The following is a 22,036-nucleotide window of genomic DNA, read 5'->3' as shown; positions in this document are numbered from 1 at the left end:
CAGATCTCCCTCAAAGCGTCAAAGATCATAAAGAACAATTTATCATAACATTGTAATACCTCCTGTAGAATAACAGCCCTATCTAAAAGCCAAGGGTTTGATTATTTTCAACAATATATCTTCCCTAAGAAATAGCTATCATCAGTACTTGGTCTTTAAAGAACACCAGGCAAGATAAGCAATTGTAACCAGTTATTCCTGTAGGAAGAGAGGGAAACCTGTCTAAAGTAACAGTTATGACAGCAACGCAACCAAGCACCAAAATATTTATCGAACTTGTATACAGGATGAAAATATTTAATTTCAAGATTATTACAGTTCATAAAAATTATTAAAGACTGAAAAAAGCACAGTGATTTTGCAAACTTCTCCTCTTACTGAAATACATTTTCCAGCCGAGCTAAAAATACTAACCTGAGCTCTTTTTTCTCTAAGTTCCTGGTGCTGTAACCTCCTTTTTTCACGTTTCTCTTGCATTTTTTCAACCTCTTTTACACAATTAGATTTTCTACGTGCTTAAAGAAAATGACATCATTTTAAAATATTTTCAGTGTTGCATGAATTTAGTATTTACACTGTAACATTTCAATTATATTAATTTATCAATAATTACAATGCATTTATTTATATCAACTATCTTTTCAAGCAAATCAGTATTAAAGCAATTTAATTTCTAAAATTTATAAAATAAATTAATTAGAAAAAAATCACGGGAATGGGACAATAATTATATGACCAAAAATACAAGGACAATGACCCTCAAAAAATATTTGGACAGATACACGTGATCTCTTGGTTTGAATTAAAAGAAAGGTCAGGCAAATTTTAAAAAAAAAACACCAAAAAACAAACAAAAAAACAAAAACAAACAAACAAACGAAACAAAAAACAAAAAAAACCCACACAACACGCCATGGTTAAAAAAAGATAAAGAAAAAATAAATCCAAATACTAGTACAAATGACAGAAGTGAACATTTGTTTAGCCACAACTCTCTGAAAAAGCTTCTCAACGAAGCCTACAGACAACTGCACATGTAGACCATTTGTCATTTATGGACAACAACATAATCCAAGAGAATGTACACGTAACGCCCAGAACGAATGAATCCTTGATACACGGTTTACATACAAGGGGGTCCAAATTCCTTTTTTGCAGCTTGAACTGGAGATATATCTGAAACACTACCATTCTGTTGAGAGGAGGAAGACTGCTCAGGAAGCTGAGTAGGTCGTGCGCGTGTAGGACCAACCACTGCAAAGGAAAAGCACAAAGCTCATCTAGACACGGAAGAGTAACATTTCTACCCAATTCTGAAATGCTTTGTTATGACGAGATAAAACAAAGCCCCTTTCCAGACACAAGAATTTATTGGGGGTAACGGGGAACCATACATGTAGAAACTCTATTAATAAAGACATCTGGTACACAGGCTTTTTTTTCCTAGTGTTATACACCAACACAACATAATTATTAAGTACCAATGCTGCACGTGCATGTTTTTAAATACTTTACTACAGAATTAGTACAACTTATTATGTGCACAGAATGAAGCGTGTACTTGGAGATATGCAATCCTGAAGCTTAAAGTGGTGAAATTTTATTTATATTGTGATTATACCCAAAAACCAAGCATGAAAAGAAGCCCCGCTGTTTTATATTCTCTAGATGTTACAAAATGGTACTACCCCATTGAGCCTACAATCTCTGGAGGAGCAGAGGGATACAAATGAAAGGCAGCAAAGTGCAGCTCAACCCGTGAGTGGAAGAAACAAACCCTTTTGACAGTATAGTGAAAGCCATACAGATACAATCAATAAGCCTAAACTTCTGCATTGATTCTATATGTGCTAAGGATGCCAACTGCTGAAGATGCAGTGATGTCTGTTTCCAGTGAATGCAGTGGGAGTGGTGACCATGCAAGCCGCTTTGGTAGGGCTGAATGTTTTAAACTGTTTTTCAAAGAGTTGCTTCAAGCAGCTCTGCTTCAGCCAGCCCATTTCCTGCACACATGCCTAACGGAGTCTGCCAGAACGGTATGAAAGTGAAGGCATCAGCTTTGATTAGCAGCCTAGAGATGACATTCCAAACGAAGGCCAGCTCACTGTGCAACATGGAGACAACTATGGAAAGAGGTATAGAACAGGACAGACAAAACAATGATAGGAGATCTAGTTTATGGCACAAATTGACTACAGTAAACAAGACAATGTGCTGAGAAAAGCTTAATTACAAGTCCAACAAAGAACAAATACTTAGGCCGACTGTGAATAGTAAGACGCACAGGACCTATTAAAATACAAGTCACAGGGTTATTCCATACCAAACAGACCATTTATTACCAACGACAACATGTATGGATGTGAGGAGAGCCCATCAATAAGATGTCTCAAATTTAAACCATATTAGTTTGAAAAAAATTATCCACTCCCCATGAGATTTCTGATTTGTTTAACACCTGCCAGAGGCAAATGGCAGAAGGGAGAAAGAAGTAGTCCCAATCATCCACCAGAAGAGTCTGAACACTTGTTTTTCATGTTTAAACAGGTGGACTGGAATCTAGTCTGAATTAATGGCAGTAGATTAATGTTTGGAAGAAGAATCATCACCATCATCAGTACAAGTTAGTTATCGCAGGAGAGAAAATGAAAACAATAAGCAGTAACTATTCTCTCTCATGTTATAGATGCATTACATCTGTATTCATGCATTACATACTTTTCACCTATCCTCCTGTGGTATTTCAGCAGTTTTTGTAGATTTTTCGCTATTAAATGCAGAGTGAGAAATAACCCATGGGGCTTAAGTACTCTTTGAATGAATGTTTACACATAGGCTGTTACAAAACTAGCTAAGAAACTGAAAGCCTGAGAATTTTAAGTGCACTATTTAGTGTATACTGAAACACTCAATTAGGCTGAAGCAAACTGAGGATGCTTTAGCCTGGAAAAGTCCACACATGATTTAATGTAGCATAATTAATTAGCTTCAAGTTTTTGTACCTTCAGTTCATTCAGCTTAACTTTCCTAATGCTATACTGCTTAAATTTGCATATAAATACTATTTGTACAGTATGAATTCCTAAATATACATAGGAATAATTCTAGGAATGATGTACCATGTCTTTTACATATCACATGCATACATACTGAATTAGAAAAGCAGAACTATTAAGGAATGTTAGATGAGCAGGAGGTTAAAATGTTCCGTATTTTTTACTTCCTTGAAATGGAAAGAGATAACATTTACCTCTGTTATCTCTGACAGGGGTGTCGTTCTTAACAGATGACACACTTCGTCGACTCTATAAAGAAAAAAAATTCTGTTATTCAACCACCTTATTATTGAAAACATAAACCGCAGCGCCACCTCTGCTTCTTTCCAGTGAATGAAAATAACATGATGTCAGCAATACAGAGAGGTAATTGCTGCCAAATCCCTCCCTGAAGAGCCTAGGGTAAAGACTGCTTGAACTATAAATACTGTTTCAAAACAATCTCCAAAACCTTTTCTGTATTTTTCCTTGAGATATATTTAGTTATATAAATATTAGTCCCCAACTCCCCCTCAGCCAAACCTGTTCTTAGAAAATTTTTAGATACCCCTATTCACCGCAGGAAACAGAAAGTAACACAGTTAACAAGTAGGTCCACAGACACAAAAGTTAAAGTTAAAAATTCAAGCATAACAACATGTACAGGAGTACTGTAGGTTTAACACAAACGTGTTGCATAGGTATTACCAACCTTCACAATTTTGTTTGCTTTGGCTAATGGAGTGGGTGGTGGCGGAGTCTCTGGACCAGGTTCAATGTCTTCATCAGGAGCAAGGTTGGGATTAAGTGAAAATATGCTCTCCAAGTCAATCTGTGCAAAACAACATAAAACGCATTTATGAGTCTTAGAACAATATTCACCTTCTTCATTTCTCCTGCTATGTTTGAGAATAAATAATATATTTAGTGGTTTTACCCCACAATTTGTTAATGCTATAACCTGAATTATCTAACGTTCACTAAAAACAGCATAAGCTTTGGTCTTCATATTAGTTGAAAATACACCCTTCAGAAAAGGCATGAACTAAAAATGACCAATAAATATTCATAATTTTGTAAAGTGATAAAATTAAAACAGAAGTACCCAGTATTACTGTGGTAATTTGACAACTACTACAGAATATGAAAGACATTCTGTAATATAAAAAGAAAGAGATCTCAGTTATTTGAAATTACCCAGACCATGCAAAAGAAACACATGAATTATAACCACCCAAAAAATACAAGTGCAGTTGAAAGCATGTTAAATTTATCACGCTAGCTTTTTCTTGTAAGTGTTCCTCATTCAAAATGCTGGAAAATGTAAGGGGGCAGGGCGGCAGGATCTTAAAAATAGCTGGCTTCATATCTATTGAAACTTGGTTTCCTAAAACTCTTAAATAGCTTTGGTCTCTATAGACTGCCATTTCCCCTGGCTGGACCTTTCAAAGATCGCACTACTGTATGGATTCTGTGTGTCCAGAGGGATGACCTCAGCTGATGAGATCACCAGGACATTCTCACAATTTTTTTTCTTTTTCCTGTGTTTTCACAAAACCAGTCAAGTGTAACTATTTTTGAGATGCTTCTCCAAATCTCAGCTGAAACTGGTGAACACAGTCCAAAATTTAAAGGAAGAGGGGATAGTGAAGCTTTACACACAAAGATACAGTTTCTCAAGGAAAGCAAGGCTGGAAAATTATTGTCAAAAATAAATAAATAAGCAAACAAACTAGCAGCTCAATTCCTCAATAACACAAACACAACAAAAGTTCTAATCTAGCTCTCCCACTAGTTTCCTGTCTGAACTCCAAGACATTCTCCCTCTCAAAAATTTCATTTTTCTACTTGTAAGAAGAAGATAACAAGGGCAGCCTTTGTACTCTGGTTCAAAATCAGGAGATGAAAAGAACTATTTAAAAGCTATGACACAGAGCTCAGGAAGTCAAATTTAATACAATAGAAACCAGCACCTGCCCAACAGCTCCCATGCAAAAGAGTCGGTAACCAAAGAATCAAGTAAATTAAGATTTATATTTTCTCTTTGTGTCCAGTGCAAATTCCAAAGTAATATTCATATAGATTACACATTTTTTAAAAGAGAAAAGTTCTAAAATAATTGATTTTACCTCTTTGCCTTTACTATGTCCATTTTCAATCCATTCAACAGTTACGCTTTCACTATCGTCATTTAAGGATGTTATCATAGCTTGGTGAATCCGGCCTAGAAAGCAAACACAAATGATCATTAATTAACTGGCAGAAAAATTTTCCAGAAGTTATTTTCATCCCTGCACCAAGACATGCAGTGAGCGGCAGGAAGAAGAGAGTTAAAAAAAATAAAGTGATAAATAGAAGATGACTCCTGGCCACACACTGTGAAATGACTCAGACCTGATCCTCCAGCGGAGGCTCTAAAGAGACAGTCACCGTACAGGTGAAAACTCAATTAACAGAAAACTGAGTGGTAAGTAAACAAAACACCACATGAAAGTCACATCACTTAGACTCTCTTTTCTGAGAGAAGAAAACTCCAATACCACAAGTCTTCCACAGGCAATAAAGTCTCCTGAGGTGCGCTCCACAAGGGCTTGTTTGTCCCCCTTCCAGGCTGATACAACATTACACGTCCCAACACAGGAGTGAAGACCCCTGAAATTGTATTCTGATGTCCATTTCTTATGGGCATCCAATCAGTTGGTAATTAAACTAAAAACAAATTGCTTGCAATAATAATACAAATCATCATTTTAAAAACAACTGCTAACACAGACTGCTGAGCTGGAGTTAAGGTGCCGTTGCTTTGACTTGTCCAGTGAACGACCCAAAGCCAGCAGGTCCCCATAAAGTACAATAAAACCAGTAAACTTTCAGTAGGAGTAAGCATATTTCTTCTTAAATATGTAGCGTACCACAATTTTTTTATGTCCTATTGCCTACACATGTTAGTGAGGAGCAACTGGAAGAACAGCACAGCCATGTACTGACAAAAAAGGATCAAGACCCAGATGTCACATTGATTTCACACCTGTGCTTTGCCCTAAGAGTACCAAGAATTGGGGTTTCTAAAGAACACAAGCCCAATGCAAGGGCTCCTCTAACACCCTCTTTTAATGAGCCATAGCATGAACAAGCAATCACTCACTTCACCCACCCCAAGCCACCCCCCAGGTGCCCACGGGCCACATGCAGCTCCCAAAGCACGAGCAACCGTCCTGGAGCAGCCCGTGCGTACGCTGCTGCTGCTGGGCACCCGCTCGGGGGCAAAACACAGCACGGTCCTTACACATCTGCTCTGGTCTGGGTCTCCTCCACCTTGCAGCTTCTCTTGTCCTTTCATAAAGCTCCCAGCCCCTCAAATCCACTCCAGTTTTCTCCTCCACTGATTGTTTCAAAGCTCTGTTTTAGACATTTCACTCATAATTTGACAGTTTTCCAGAGTTAATGGTTTCATACAGCCTAAGTCTCTTGGGGCCTGCTGAGGGACAGAAAGGAAGAAAAACCTTGACTGATATCCCAAATTATCTCACCTAACAGCATAAGTAACAACTGTATACTGTTAACACTTCTTTTATTGCAAAGGCTGCCTATACATTCACATCTAGGTTAAAATTAGGCAAGAAGAGAGACTACAGGGAAGAGTCATGGAAGGTAACAGCAAACCTGTGTAATGTAATGTGCAGAGGAAGAGACTAACTGAAACTCAGGCAGAGCATAGCACAGGGACTCGCAGAGCTGCCTGCACCCCTGGGCAGCACTGCTTTCACATCTGCGGTGCTCACCTCGCCAGCAACATACATTACATATGCATTTACAACATCTGCGCTTGTCCTTGCCCAAAGCATAAGACTCACTCCACCAGTAAAGAAGGTTAAGTAGTTTTTTTACTTAAAAAAAAAAAAAAAGCCTCCCCTTTGCTTCACTTGGTTCCTTTCCCCTAGCATTCGCCAGTTTTTATTTCCCTGACCCATGTGTTGCCTGAACAAACACTTCCACTTGCGCTTCCAGAGCACCATCCTCCCAGGTGTCCCAGCTGTGTGCTCTGCACAGACGGTCTGGTCTGGATGCCCCACTAAGGTACTGGCACTGCCAGGAGATGTGCGGGCAGGGACCACCACCGTGCCCTCCCCGCCGCTCACAGGCACTCCTCCATTTCCCCACACCCAAAGGACATTGTGCAGGCACGCACCCTGCCCTCGGGACCCTGCCCGAACTCTGCTGGTGGCTGGGATGAAGCAGACTCACGGAGCATGACGCTCTCACACCTTTTTCCTTGGACAAGCATTTTTGTGCAAGTTTTCTTTGTGCAAGGTCCTCGATACACCTCTCCATTAATTTTCCTGCATTTAATAACCTCTAGGGACTTGATTTTGTGCAAGAACACCCTGTTGTAGAACGGTTTCAATCAGCTATCTGGTCCATCAGCAAAGTAGCAACAGAAGCCACTGTCTTCCTGTAGCAGTGCCACTCTGCCCACTTCTACAAAGAGTATGCTGGGACCACAAGGACACAAAAACTGTGGGAACTGGAAGACTCCTCAAGCTTACATTGGTATAATCTTCTGCTACTGTTTTAAGGCTTGGCCCAGCTGTCAATCCACAATCAAGAGAAAAATGACATATGAAAAACATAAGTTTAGCAAAACATATTCAATACAATATTATAATAATTGTTAGTATGTTACCAAATTTTATAAATTTTGAAGAAAAGCACTATGCACAGCTGAAACCTATGACACTGTATTAGTCACAGAGCCATCATATAAGTCCTGTTTTCTGCTCCTGTGCTCTATTACTCTTGACAGAGAATGAATAATAATTAAAGAAGGTTTAATCTTTGCCATAACAAATGAAAGAAGACCAAAGCAGGCTGATGAATGAATAGAAAATACTGAACACTCTCAGAAACACGGTAAGCCAGCATGCTGTAACAAGAGAATCACAATAAATCTTCCATCTCCATGCCAGACTTCATCTATTCCCTGGCCAAGAAAGACAGGACTGAATTAAAAAATAACACTAACAAAAATAAAGTTACATCCATCTTCCAAATATTCTCAGCTTAAATAGAAAATGTCTACTATAATATTTAAACAGGCAATGTACCCATATAATTTGTTCCTAAAAATTCTTTGTGTTACTAAAAGTTTACATGTTATTGAAGTGCCAGAAAGCACATTTACATCTTTACAATTGCCTCTTGCTCTCCGCAAACAGTATTCCATTATATTTTTCTAGTACACAGCTGAATACAGCAGCTGTGAAATTCAGGAATGCCAGCAACCAATTAGGCTGGCATAAACCTCATCTAGCATATAAAGCAAGACCAAGCTGCAAATGCTAAAGCATAAACGCTAAACCAATCTGAAGAGCATAGTTGAAGGCAACGTCCCTGATTTCTGGTGCATTTTCTAGAGTTAGTATCAAAATCTGAAATGTAAACATGTCCAGGTAAACACAAACATGCATTATGACAAATGGGAAAAGGAACAAGTGATTCGAGAAAGACTGTCTTCACATGCATCTCAAAAACAAAAGAAGAAAGTAGAGCCATAGTGCTGATACATCAACTCTTCACTCACCATTTAATTTTTGTGCCTCCCCTCACATGATTAGAATTCACATCACAGGCAAAACTTTTTCTAAAACGTCATGCCATTGTGATAGGGCTCAAAACTAATGGTGAAATCATTTGAGAAGGCTATTATTTGTGTAAATATGTTCTGTCATACAGCGTGTGGCATCTGGCTTTTCTCCTACTGACTAGCGTGTGCAGAAAATATTGCTGCAAATACAGCAGTAAGGCAACATGAACATATGTGAAGCCAACACTTTACAATTACCTTAAATACACATACATTATGATATTCTCACCCTAATCAATACAAGTAAAGAACATCAGCTCTCCATTCCCTCTCCTCCAAGTCATCTGATGAACATCTGACAAACAGAAGAAAGCAAGCATAAACATCTCCAGAAATATCAGATAAATCCCCTCTATTGTAAGAGTTCTTAAGGTAGCTATTGGTGCAGAAAAGGGTTTACGAAGAAGCAGCAAAAGCAAATAACCAGGGCTAAATAAAACATTTTAACCAACCCTCAACCTAGGTAGCAGTGCCAACTGATGGCAAATACCAGTCTGTACTTAGATCCTTACCTCTAAGTCAACTGAGTATTTTCTACCTGCAAAACTTCCCCAAATCACCACATTTTTGAAGCAGTGATCAGTGACAGTACCAAAACCACGGCCTTTTCATCCTCCTAGTACTTTTCAGAAAAGTAAGTTATCAGTGTTAAATATGGGCTGGTGTTTTCTAAATTACAGCCTGGGCTAAAGCGTTGGCTGACATGTGACTCAAACCTCTTTGTGCTCTCCCAGGTGACTCAAGAAATAAGGCTGGCAACTTACACATCATCTTCCAGCCTGGTGTTCACTTACAGTCTGCATTACACTAAATTTGGGGTCTCATCTTTGGCAAGACAGGTTTTTGGGTAGTCAGACACCATGACTTCAAAATGGCCTCTCAAAAACAAGGGAGCACACAAAAGGTGGCAGATGACTGTCAACACAGACAAAAGAAAAATAACGCACCCAGAGGAAAATAATCTAATTTATGGGTACACAATGCTGAAACTAAAAGTTACAACTCAACTAAGAGATCTTTAAGTTAACACGTACAGTTCTCTGAAAACATCGACTCAACATGCAGCTGCAACAACACAAAAAGCCAGTAAAACATTGGCCATCGTCAGGAAGCTAGTGAATAAAAGCAAGTGTCATTTTCAAACTACAAATAAAATTTTGGTACACCCACATCTCAAGTACTGTGGCCCTAGTCTTCACACCTCAAAAAAGATGTAGCAGAATTAGAGGAGATAAAGAGAAGGACAACTGAGAAGACAAAGAGAATGAAGATACTAAGGTGGGTGAGATTGCTCACTTTTGAGGAAAAGACTGCGGGTGGATTTGGTTACGCTTTACAACCATAAAGGACAAAATGAGTGGAAACTGTTATTCACCAGATCCTACAGCACTAAAGCTGGGAGCAGTCTCTTAATGCGGCAGGTGGAAAGGAAGCCACAGACTCTGAGATCGAGGATGCAAGGGCCTGAAGCCAAAAGGCCTAAGGCTTTTTTATTGTTATTCTACTACCCTATTTAACTGCTACAATGCAGGAGCCGACTATGCAGTTCAAGATAACATCAACATTCACACGCTAAGCACTCATCATCCTTCTGGGAAGAGCCACAGTGTTCTGGGCTCAAAACATCAACAACCATTCCCCGTTTTCAGCTCTGTGTTCAGAACTGACCTTCAACACGTTTACTTCTTTCATGCCTCAAAAGGCCCTGTGAACCACTCTCCTTTATCTTAGAAGCAAGCAAAAACTATTCTCAATGCAGTGTTCCCAAATCTTCTGCTCCCCAAGTAAAGCACAGCTGTTTGCAGGCTGAGGGTCTTCCACATCTTAAGGCACATTGGTTTCAGGCAGATAAAAGTAGTAATGTACTTTTCTATGCAGCAAGCAGGGAACTTTCCGATCTTGCTTCCACAAGAGGTTGTGGAGGCAGACAGTGTAAGTTGGGTTAGAAAAGTATTCAATAAATTCAACAACTATAGGTCTGTAAATGGGTATTTAATAGGACTAGGCAGTGTTGTAGTTCTAATATCCCAGATACAATTCCGGATAGTGGGGGAAGACAAAGACTGCGGACAGTGGCAAGGCTGACCTGCTTTCCCTAAATAGCCTCTCTTACTGCTGTTGGGCTAGATGAACCACCAGTCTGATCCTCTGGGGTACTTCTTATGCTAGTGGTGAGCATACTTTAAGTAGATGGAGGAACCTCCAAAAAGGCAGAAAAACTTCATCAGCTTTAAAAAGAAAAATCACATTTTCCAATTTCAGGAAAAGTCTTATAAGAGAGAGGGGGGAAAAAAGTTTTAATTCGTTTTTCATAAAGTAATCTTCATTTTGTCATATATTCACATAGCAATCTCCCTTCCAAAGTGTAAAAAAGCCCAAACCAAAACAACAATAATCCACCCATTCTTAACATTCCTGCGAGATTTTCCAATGTTTGGTGGTCCCTTTCATGTCCCATATGAACCCCTTCCAGTTCTCAGATTTAAGGAAGATTAAGCAATCAGAGCTGCAAACTTTATTCAAATAAGAACAGGACATTAAAGTATGCCATGATAGTATTTTCTGTCCTCTATCACATTTTTCTTTTACTGCCACTGCATAAGTGAAGGTTTTCATTCAATTCCTGGTAATGACATTCACATCTTTCCTATGAGTTGACAACTTCTAAACAAGTTGCAGGAATAGTTCAATGTCTTCTTACATATCTTTTTTTTTAGTTTTGTAAAACTGAACATAATTTGACATATTTTTGCACATTTAGTCAGCAGTTCCTTGGAGTCCTTTAGAACAATTTTGCACGCAGCTTCTTTAAAATATTTTAAAACTGCTTCTGAAAGTTCCTCTCCAGAATACTTTGCTATATACTTTTACAGATCACAGTCCTCTGTGTTCAGCATAAATTTCAATACAGTTATGGTATGCAGCAGCAAAAGTAGATTCAGTCAAGTATCTCTTTCAAACAGCATTGGGGTTTAGTGGTTGTTGAAATTTTTTAGCAGCAGGATTTAAGACTGTGGTGGATTCAAATTGTGTGCTGAATACCCTCTGCCAGAAGATTGAGATGACTTGGCCAGTCTTCTCTCCCCCTTCCCCCTTTCTCATTTTGTTTGTTGCCTGAATAAATGGCAGAGACCTCCTTTTCATTATTTTCTCTACTTTCTCTGAAGCTGTCAGTAGCTGCCTAGAAACAACAGCTTCTCGAATCACACAGAAAATTTCTATCAGCACCTTCTACAGATGTTTTGAAATGGTACCGTTTGCCTTTCATGACCCACCCTGTCAAACAGTGTTTTGTTGTTTTTTTTTTCATTTCTCTTACTTCACAGTATTGTGTTTAGTAAGAATATTTGCCATTACTTAATTTATTACAGAGCTGCCAACTGTTGCTCCTGGTTAAAAGTCAGAAGCCTTTATTCTCGTACAAGTTTAAAGCCTGTATTTTTCCCTTATCTTACAAGGTTCTAAAAGCTCAAACCAACAAGAAAACTTTAAGTAATATTTTATTTCTTCTCCGTGTTTGATGAAAGCTTATCTTAACTTAAAAATCATCAGGCTGTGATACACTCACCTCATTCATCGCCACCTGAATTCCTATCCTATTAAAATGTCAAAATGAACTGGGAAGTTCAACTCATAGAAGTGCAGAAGAATATGCAAACATAACCCAAAATTGAATCAGAAACTTGGAGTATTCCAAATTCTAAACGTGCACGTGCTTTTCAAACCAAATTCATTTCCACCGCCGTCTTCCTAGAGCCAGAGATCCTCATCGCCGCATCATTATGCATGCCTGCATCTCTAGCAAACACTTTCATAGATCGGTCGGAAATACACCTCAAACTCCATATGTAGTTCAGCCACAAGAGGAAAGCAACACATTTTAGTCACTGCAAAATGTGCAGCACTGTGCAACAAAAATTCTAGAGCCAAACTCTACAAGGGCACAAGTATGCTACACACCTTGCTTCTAAAGAAAAACTTTTAAACAAAGCCCAGGCTTCACCTCCCTCCACTCATGCATTCAGTGTGTTCATGCATTGAAGGCAACTTTTAACATACTATCCTGTAAGTAACAGAAGAGACTTAAAATACTTACACTTCCAATACCTGGGATTACACAGAGCTGTCAGTGCCTGATGGGAGCCATGAGAAACTCAAACTTTCACTTGACAAAGCTTCAATGGGATTACTGATAACTTCAAAGCAAGTAACATTCCCCTATGTGAAAAGCATGACCACCCACTCAGAAAAATGAGACCAAAGTAAAAGATTTTTTGTTATCTGCAAGTTACCTGAAGTCAGTCACTTTGTTACTGCTTGGGACTGAACAATTAGTTTTACAGTGTCACTGCAGAAGTGGCAAGGAATGCAGCTTGTTCCCTTTACAAGCAGCTTATGCTTCATGCAACCAGAACCGCCACTAGGTAAAAACAATAAGCTACACTGAAAGCATATTATTTGAATAAAGCAAAATAAAAAACACTACTACCACATTCAAGCCTTTAAGCAGAAAATGCCCTCATTCTTCTTGCTAAACAAGACCTCACTCCAAAAAAAAAAAAAGAAAAAACTGATCAAGTGACTAAATTACTAAATCTAACTGATAATTCACTTTTTTTAAAATGTCACCTAAAAGTTTTGGTTAGACACACAGTTTTACAGTCATCTTCAAGAACCTCTACCTACTCCTTTTAATTAAGCAATTCTAAAAATAACTTGGGTTCCTCGCAACATGAAACAACTGAATTTAGACTCTAATAGTAGAGTTGTCAAAAGTCTTCTAGGCGTGTTTTGGTCATGTAAATGACTCAGTGCACTACACACATTAAAAAAAAAATAATAAGCATACACCTGACAAATTAATTCTCTTTTCCAGGAAAGGTAATTCTAATGTAATTTTTCACACAGCTTTATTACCTTTTATCTAACAGATGTAAAATCTATAGTTTTACATATTTAGCAATGACCAAATTCAGAGACAGCAAAATTACTTCACGGAACACTTTTTACCAGGGAAATGCCAATGCATCTTTGTAACACCCTCCCAGAGAACTACTGCCTGCAGCTGCTCTGTTTCACAGAATCACAGAATCACAGAATGTTAGGGATTGGAAGGGACCTCGAAAGATCATCTAGTCCAATCCCCCTGCAGGAGCAGGATTACCTAGACCATATCACACAGGAACACGTCCAGGCGGGTTTTGAATGTCTCCAGAGAAGAAGACTCCACAACCTCTCTGGGCAGCCTGTTCCAGTGTTCAGTTACCCTTACAGTAAAGAAGTTTTTCCTCATATTTATGTGGAACCTCCTGTGTTCCAGCTTGCACCCATTGCCCCTTGTCCTGTCAAGGGATGTCACTGAGAAGAGCCTGGCTCCATCCTCATGACACTTGCCCTTTACATATTTATAAACATTAATGAGGTCACCCCTCAGTCTCCTCTTCTCTAAGCTAAAGAGACCCAGCTCCCTCAGCCTCTCCTCATAAGGGAGATGTTCCACTCCCTTAATCATCTTCGTGGCTCTGCGCTGGACTCTCTCTAGCAGTTCCCTGTCCTTCTTGAACTGAGGGGCCCAGAACTGGACACAATATTCCAGATGCGGCCTCACCAGGGCAGAGTAGAGGGGGAGGAGAACCTCTCTTGACCTACTAACCACACCCCTTCTAATACACCCCAGGATGCCATTGGCCTTCTTGGCCACAAGGGCACACTGCTGGCTCATGGTCATCCTGTTGTCCACTAGGACCCTCAGGTCCCTTTCCCCTACGCTGCTCTCCAACAGGTCTGTCCCCAACTTGTACTGGTACATGGGGTTGTTCTTGCCCAGGTGCAGGACTCTACACTTGCCCTTGTTATATTTCATTAAATTTCTCCCCGCCCAACTCTCCAGCCTGTCCAGGTCCCTCTGAATGGCTGCGCAGCCTTCCGGTGTGTCAGCCACTCCTCCCAGTTTTGTGTCATCAGTGAACTTGCTGACAGTGCACTCTAATCCCTCATCCAAGTCATTAATGAATATATTGAATAGAACTGGTCCCAGTACCGACCCTTGAGGGACTCCACTAGACACAGACCTCCAACTGGACTCTGTCCCATTGACCACCACTCTCTGGCTTCTTTCCTTCAGCCAGTTCACAATCCACCTCACTACCCGATCATCCAGACCACACTTCCTCAGTTTAGCTGTGAGGATGCTGTGGGAGACTATGTCAAACGCTTTACTGAAATCAAGATACACCACATCCACAGCTTTACCATCATCTATCCACCGGGTTATGTCCTCATAAAAGGCTATCAAGTTGGTTAAGCATGACTTCCCCCTGGTGAAGTCATGTTGACTGCCCCTAATGATCCCCCTGTCCTTGATGTGCCTAGAGACAGCACCAAGGACAAGTTGTCCCATTACCTCTCCGGGGATGGAGGTGAGGCTGACCGGTCTATAGTTACCCGGGTCCTCCTTCTTGCCCTTTTTGAAGACTGGAGTGACATTCGCTTTCCTCCAGTCCTCAGGCACCTCTCCCATCACCCACGACTTAGCAAAGATGATGGAGAGTGGCCTAGCAATGACTTCCGCCAGCTCCCTCAGCACCCGCGGGTGCATCCCATCAGGGCCCATGGATTTATGGACGTCCAGGTTGCTTAATTGGTCCCTGACCCAGCCCTCATCAACCACGACAGACTCCTCCTCTATCCTGACTTCTTCTGGGGCCTCAGGGGTCCGGGGCTCCTCAGGACAGCCTCCAACAGTATAGATAGAGGCAAAGAAGGCATTCAGTAACTCTGCCTTTTTTTTATCCTCTGTCTCCAGGGCCCCCACCTCATTCATTGTGGGCCTACATTGCCTCCAGTGCTGGTTTTACCTGCAATGTATTTGAAGAAGCCCTTTCTGTTGTCCTTGACCTCTCTTGCAAGGTTTAATTCCAAGGAGGCCTTAGCTTTCCTAGTTGCCTCCCTACATCCTCTGACAACAGACTTATATTCCTCCCAAGTGGCCAGCCCCTCCTTCCATGATCTGTACACCCTCTTCTTCCACTTGAGTTTGCCCAGCAGTTCCCTGTTCAACCATGCAGGTCTCCTGCTACCCTTTCTTGACTTCCTACCTGTTGGGATGCTCTGATCTTGAGCTCGGAAGAAGCAGTCCTTGAATGCTAACCAACTATCTTGGGCCCCCTTACCTTCTAGTACCCTGTCCCCTGGGATTTCCCCTAGCAATTGCTTGAAAAGGCCAAAGTTGGCCCTCCTGAAGTCCAGGGTTGTGATTTTGCTAGCTATTCTGTTCCTGCCACATGAGATCCTGAACTCTACCATCTCATGGTCACTACAACCAAGGCTGCCCTCAACCTTCACCGCTTCAACCAGACCCTCCTTGTTAGTAAGGATAAGATCCAGCAGCGCTCCTCTCCTAGTTGGCTCATCCACCATTTGCATCAGAAAGTTATCATCAATGCACTGGAGGAACCTCCTGGACTGAGGATGGCTGGCTGAGTAGGCCTCCCAGCAAATATCAGGGTAGTTGAAATCCCCCATGACAACCAGGCCCTGTAATTGCGAGACTGCTCTCAGCTGCCTGTAGAAGGCCTCATCACCCTCCTCATGCTGATCCGGTGGCCTGTAATAGACACCCACAACAGTATCACCCCTGCCAGCCTGCCCCTTAATTCGCACCCACAAACTCTCAACTTGCTCCTGATCCGCCCCTGGACAGAACTCAGTACATTCTAGCTGCTCACTCACCTAAAGAGCAACTCCACCACCTCTCCTTAGCGGGCTGTCTTTCCTGAACAGGACATAGCCATCCATGACCACATTCCAGTCATGCGAGGCATCCCACCAAGTCTCTGTAATTGCCACTAGATCATAGCCCCCCGACCGAACACGGATTTCTAACTCCTCCTGTTTATTCCCCATGCTGCGCGCATTGGTGTATAGGCATTTCAGGGAGCGAGCTGAGCACACCGATTTCACCCCAGGGGGATGGGAGGCCTCCTGGTCTACCTCAACACTAGAGCATTGCCCCAGTGGTGCAAGCCCAGCTACTACCCCATCCCCCTTCGAATCTAGTTTAAAGCTCTCTGAATGAGCCCTGCTAATTCCTGTCCCAGAACCCTTTTGCCCCTACAACATAAGCCTTTCCCATGTATTACCGTCACGCCTCGTGTCTTATAAAACCAGCCATTATCAAAGAACCCAAAGCCCTGCCTGTAGCACCAGTCTCGTAGCCAGGCATTAATAGAGAGAATCCTACTATTCCATCCCGCGTCATCACCCGAAAATGGAAGGAGGGAGGAGAAAACAACTTGTGCCCCAGACTCTTTCACCAACCGTCCTAGCGCCTTGAAGTCTTTCTTCATCCCCCTCAGACTACGGGATGCAGCTTCTTCCCCACCTGTCTGGAAGATCAGCAGGGGGTAGTAGTCTGTGGCCTTCACCAGGTTGGGGAGTTGCCTGGTGATATCCCTGATTCGGGCTCCAGGCAGGCTGCAGACCTCCCTGTGATGGGGGTCAGCTCTGCATATTGGGCCCTCAGTTCCCTTTAGGAACGAGTCTCCAACCACTAAAACTCTTCTCTTCTTCTTTGTGGAGGAGGTAGCTATATGCCTGTCAGGTTTTTCTGACTGTGGTGGGACCTCTGATATAGGTTGCCTCTCTACCACATCCCCATTGAACCGGCTGTATTCCACCAGGGCTTCATATCTATTTCTCAGAGGCACCTGGGGAGGCGAGGTAGGCAAGGAGGGCACTCGCCTTTTGCCACGAGCAATTTTCCCAGGAGCAATTACCAGGCATGGAGAAGAGTGGCACAAGAGAAGAACGTCTAGCCCCCTGTTCTGCCTCCAATGGTGGCTCCACTTGAGAAAAGCATTTAACACAGCAGGTTACTTCACTGACTTCTAGTAAATCAATGGTTTATATATGTTCTAAGCCACAACTGACCTGTTTATCATTACACCTTCTGGGGACATGAATAAAAGGCATTTCCAGGGTATCAGACACAGTCAGTACTGTCTCATAGCTGAACACATTACAGAATCCAAAGCATTCCTTTCCTGGACGTTCAGTCAGATCTTCGGTCACTCTTCCAATTCCAAGAATGTCCCTGTTACGGTATTTCTGACACAGTGAGATCAGAACTGTATTCCCCGCTCCCTACATTCAAAATGAGCAAACATACAATTAATTTCTCTGTCTTTCTAGGTAGTATTTCAGATCTGCAAAGACAGAGAACAGGAACAGCCTGAGGAGGAAATGGACAGAACACAACTGGAATGAAAAAGTAAAGGAAAAACACCAATCAGCCTACTAAAGGTCTGCAGGACATGAGAGATTTATCCCATTTCAGCAAAAGACTGAATTTATAGGAAAAAAAGATGTGAGATATTCTTACTCCAAGTAGTTATATAGGTCTTTGTCATCATTAATGGGATAATGCACAAGAAGTGCACTAAGTTCCCATGTAAAGCAGCGGGCTATCTTTTTTTGAGTAAAAGGAATTCATCAACAGACAAATGCCCATACTTAGATCTCAACAAGGAGCCTCTTCTGGACAGAAGCATTGCAGCAGTTCTGACGGGTACCTTCTGGCCTCCTCCCCACTCCCTGAAGGTTCCCATGTGATAAGGCACATTCTTCAAGACTGGAAATGCAGTCCATTCTTAGCAATAGGCAACCTAAAACAAAGGAGTTCTTTCCCATTTCCAAGATAAGATTACCAAGGCATATTTAAAGCAACATACATAAATTATACTGAAATAAGTATTAAATTTCAGTATCAGAAATTATTACAAAAAGCCAAACTAGCTGACAACTTAGTATGCTCTCACATTACACGAACATAACTAGTTATGCCAATTATAACTGGAATTATTTGCAACTCTAGACAACATTTATACCAATGTTTACCCACTGAGAAAAAACAGATAGACAGCAAGCAGCCCTTGCAACGTCAGTCCTTGAAAATGTTGGGTTTTATCCAAACACTAGTTTTCATGTGTTTTGGACATGATTTCTAACAATGCCTTTCATTTGTACAACATCTATTTTCTATTCACTCCCATAAGAAATCTCTCATGAAACACTTAAGCCTAATTAGAACTTGTCAAAATGACAGAATATGTAAATTTTCTTTCCAGAATGTTCTGGTCTCATTCTCACATTTATTGTGTTTTGCATGTCTTTGCAGTTTCATTGTAGTGAACAAGTATGACTTGTAACATTGATGTTTCACACACAAAAAAAAAAAAAGCTTTTCTTTTAGGTTTACATTTTATTTAGAGAAAAATAGAGTTATCTGGAATTAATAAAACTCTGTATTCAGAAAAGTTTAATATAACTAGTGGACAGATGGGGAAAAAAGCATACATTTTCAGATGATCCCATTAACAAAATGGAAGTTTATTCTTCTCTGGATTCAGCAAATAAAGAGGTAAATAAGGAAATTTTAAAGAATTACTATACCTGCCTCTCAAAGTAATATTTAGTTTTAAAAAAGGACTCCCTACAGACAAGATCACATGTAGAAAAAAGCCCAGACCAACACAATGTTTTTTCCAAAAGCTTCTTAAACAGTTTTAATCGTGCTTTCACCCAAGGGTAGCTGGTATGATACACAGCCCTGATTCTACCTAGCATACAGCTCTGGGTAGAGCACATACAGGTAGCTCACTGTTTACTGAACTGGAAGCTCATATGTGAAGACCTCCACTTCACCCTGGCCATGCATTTCCTATACACCAATACTGTTGGGGTCCCAGATCCATCTGTGGGCTATTGAACTCACTAATCGTGTAGAAAACTAGCACATCCAAAAGTTTTCTACTGTGTTTAGCAAATCAAATCATCAATTAATGTACTAAATCATCAGAAGAAAAAAATCATTTGCCATGATTTTCTCAGTCTCTCCTGGATGGGAGAGAGAGTCTGTAGGAACAATACAGCTGACAGCAGCAAAGGCAGCAAGACCCTCCCCTTGTTAGAAGCAGCCAGATCAATTTCGATTGCCTGTGCAACTGCAGCTCAGGTTGGAAACCTACCTTCTGAAAGACAATGCAATCTAGTGCTGGCTGTCCTTTGACATCTATCTCAAAATGCTCCCTTTCACATACCTAGGACAGTTTCTCCTATAGTTTAATGGGGAGCCAAGGACACAAAGCTGCAGTAGCCTGAGGCAGAACAGGGCATCTCCTCCTCCAGTGCCAATGAAAAACAAGCAAACTCCACAATAACCAGGACCCACTAATTGGTATGACACTGCAGTCTGGTTGCTCATACAGGACAAAGTTAACACAAACACCCAAATCCCTATATAGTTTGAGCAACTGCTGTGAAGGAATCCCCCTAGCATATTACTGATGTGTAATACATTTAATGTGCTGTATTGCATGTGTGATACAGCAAAATATGTAAACGATTAACAGTAATGAAAATAAGTATTGTTACATTCAAGAGTTGCTGTCCTCACTTCTGACATCAGAAGTGAGCAGAACTCTGCAGAGGGGAAAAAAAAGGCAGCAAAGCATTCTCCTACCTTATTTTCCAAACACATACAAACCAAACAGTAACACTTATTAGAAGTTCACACAGACCTCAGAAAAACAGTTTTACAAGTTGCTACAGTAAGGTTTTCTGAAACCCCAGAGATCTGCAGGAGTTATGCAAATAACTGCCAGACCTATCAGATTCTTCACGTGACACAGAAGCCATTAAGCACAAATTGAGGGGTGAGGTTTAGTATAGTGTCCAGTCGACACCGACCATTATTTTATTGTAGGGTTGAACTGCAGCATGGGACACAAGAACGACAAGCTGCATAAAGCTTGTCGGCTGCTTATTTCCTGCCTCATGACAAAACCACGCTCACTTAAGCGCCTTTGACCTCCAGATCTTTCTTCCCTTAGAAACATCTGTTTATTCTTTAGCAAGCTCCTGAACTCTGGAGGAGAAAAAATAAAAAAGGCTTTCCAGAAAATCCCAGCAGAATCCCACCCTGGTTTAGCAGGCTTCAGAGACCTCACAGAGACAGAGAACAGATGACATAGTCCCACTCAAATTAAAGACCTGAAGTCACGAGTGACCTGCCATTGATTCAGCCAGTGAACTTCCCATTTCAATTCTCTCCTACCAGACAAATACGAAGAGTTAGCACCCTGAACCTCTCACACATGCCTCCTTTATTCACGTGTATTTCTACACAGCGCCATACGTCCTCCCACCAGGAGATGCTGAGCAAGATGAGAAACACTGGATCCCCCACGGAAAAGTAACAACTCATGGGCATAAACAGCAAGCACTCTTCTTACATTTTAATCACAAAGAACATCCGAAATAATAACATCAAGCTTTCTGTCAAGTGATGGAAGTGTCCAAAGGCATTTCTGTCAGGGAATACTGTTGTGTCATTTTTTTCAGAGCACGGCTCGCACGCCAGAGCAAACAAGAAGTTATTTCTCTACGTTAAAGGCCTTTCCCCCCTTCCATCACCTCATCCCCTCCCCTACGGCCCTCCCACCTCCCTGCCCAAACCTCCCCGGGCTCTCACCCCCCCCGCCCCTCATCACCCCCATCCGCAGCCACCCCCCACGTCTCACCGCCCACCTCACGCCTCTCCCGTTGTCCCCTCACCCACGAGCCCACCCTGTCCCCCCCTCACCCCTCTCAGCCCCGCCGCCGCCCCCCGCCCTGCCGCAGCCTCGCCGTCCCCCGCGGCCGCCGCCGCTCGCGCGCCGCGCAACCGTCCTGCGCCGCCAAGCGCGAGCGCTCCCCTGACAACCGAGCGCGCGCCAGGCCCGGCCACTCCCCGGCCCCGCGCCAGGCCCAGCCACTCCCCGGCCCCGGGCACACAATGGGCCCCGCGCACAGCCCCCTCCCCGCCAACCCCCCCGCGCCGCGCACCGGGGCGGTGGCGGCTCCGCCGGGCCGGCCCCTCCCGCCGCCCCTGCCCCACTGACCATCGCTGCGCTTGATCTCTACGTAGATCCCTATCTGGATCTTGCCGAAGTTGGCCGCTGCCATCACTTCATGGGGCAACCGGGGAGATCGGAGGCGCTGCCGGCCGGGAAGACGAGGGTGGGAACTGAGAGCACAGCAACGGTAGCAGCGGCGTCACCGACCGCGGCGGCTGTGAGAGGGCGGGGGGGAGGGGAGGAGGTAGGGACGGACCAGGAGAGGGAGGAGCGGGAAGAGAGAAAAGGCGCCGGCTGGATACAGCAGGCGCTGGCGGCTGCTGCGCCTGCGCGAGGGGCCACGGCGTCACGGAGGCGCGGGCGCGGTGGGGGGCCGAGTCGGGCACACCGCCGCCACGGCCTCCGTCAGCCGCGCGCGGTCCCCTCCCCCACTCATCTTCCTCCCCACGCCTCGCCTCGGC

The 22,036-nt window shown here is 42.5% G+C and overlaps 1 protein-coding gene across 1 annotated transcript in view; it reads right to left on the bottom strand.

The window, feature by feature from the left end:
- The window catches only part of KIF2A (kinesin family member 2A), a 60,512-nt gene extending 38,740 nt beyond the window's left edge, over nt 1-21,772 (bottom strand). The window contains exons 1-6 of the mRNA XM_068423599.1: nt 21,621-21,772; nt 5,165-5,259; nt 3,748-3,867; nt 3,251-3,305; nt 1,132-1,254; nt 415-515 (exon numbers count right to left, since the gene is read on the bottom strand). Of these exons, the coding sequence (XP_068279700.1) occupies nt 415-515; nt 1,132-1,254; nt 3,251-3,305; nt 3,748-3,867; nt 5,165-5,259; nt 21,621-21,684 (558 nt within the window). The 5' untranslated portion in view covers nt 21,685-21,772. The remainder of the gene's footprint in view (nt 1-414; nt 516-1,131; nt 1,255-3,250; nt 3,306-3,747; nt 3,868-5,164; nt 5,260-21,620) is intronic.
- Between the last annotated feature and the right edge of the window lie 264 nt (nt 21,773-22,036).

This window comes from Nyctibius grandis, chromosome Z (assembly GCF_013368605.1).
Source record: "Nyctibius grandis isolate bNycGra1 chromosome Z, bNycGra1.pri, whole genome shotgun sequence".
Lineage (NCBI taxonomy): Eukaryota > Metazoa > Chordata > Aves > Nyctibiiformes > Nyctibiidae > Nyctibius > Nyctibius grandis.
The sequence above is the reverse complement of the archived record's forward strand: the minus strand, read 5'-3'. Positions and strand labels throughout refer to the sequence as shown.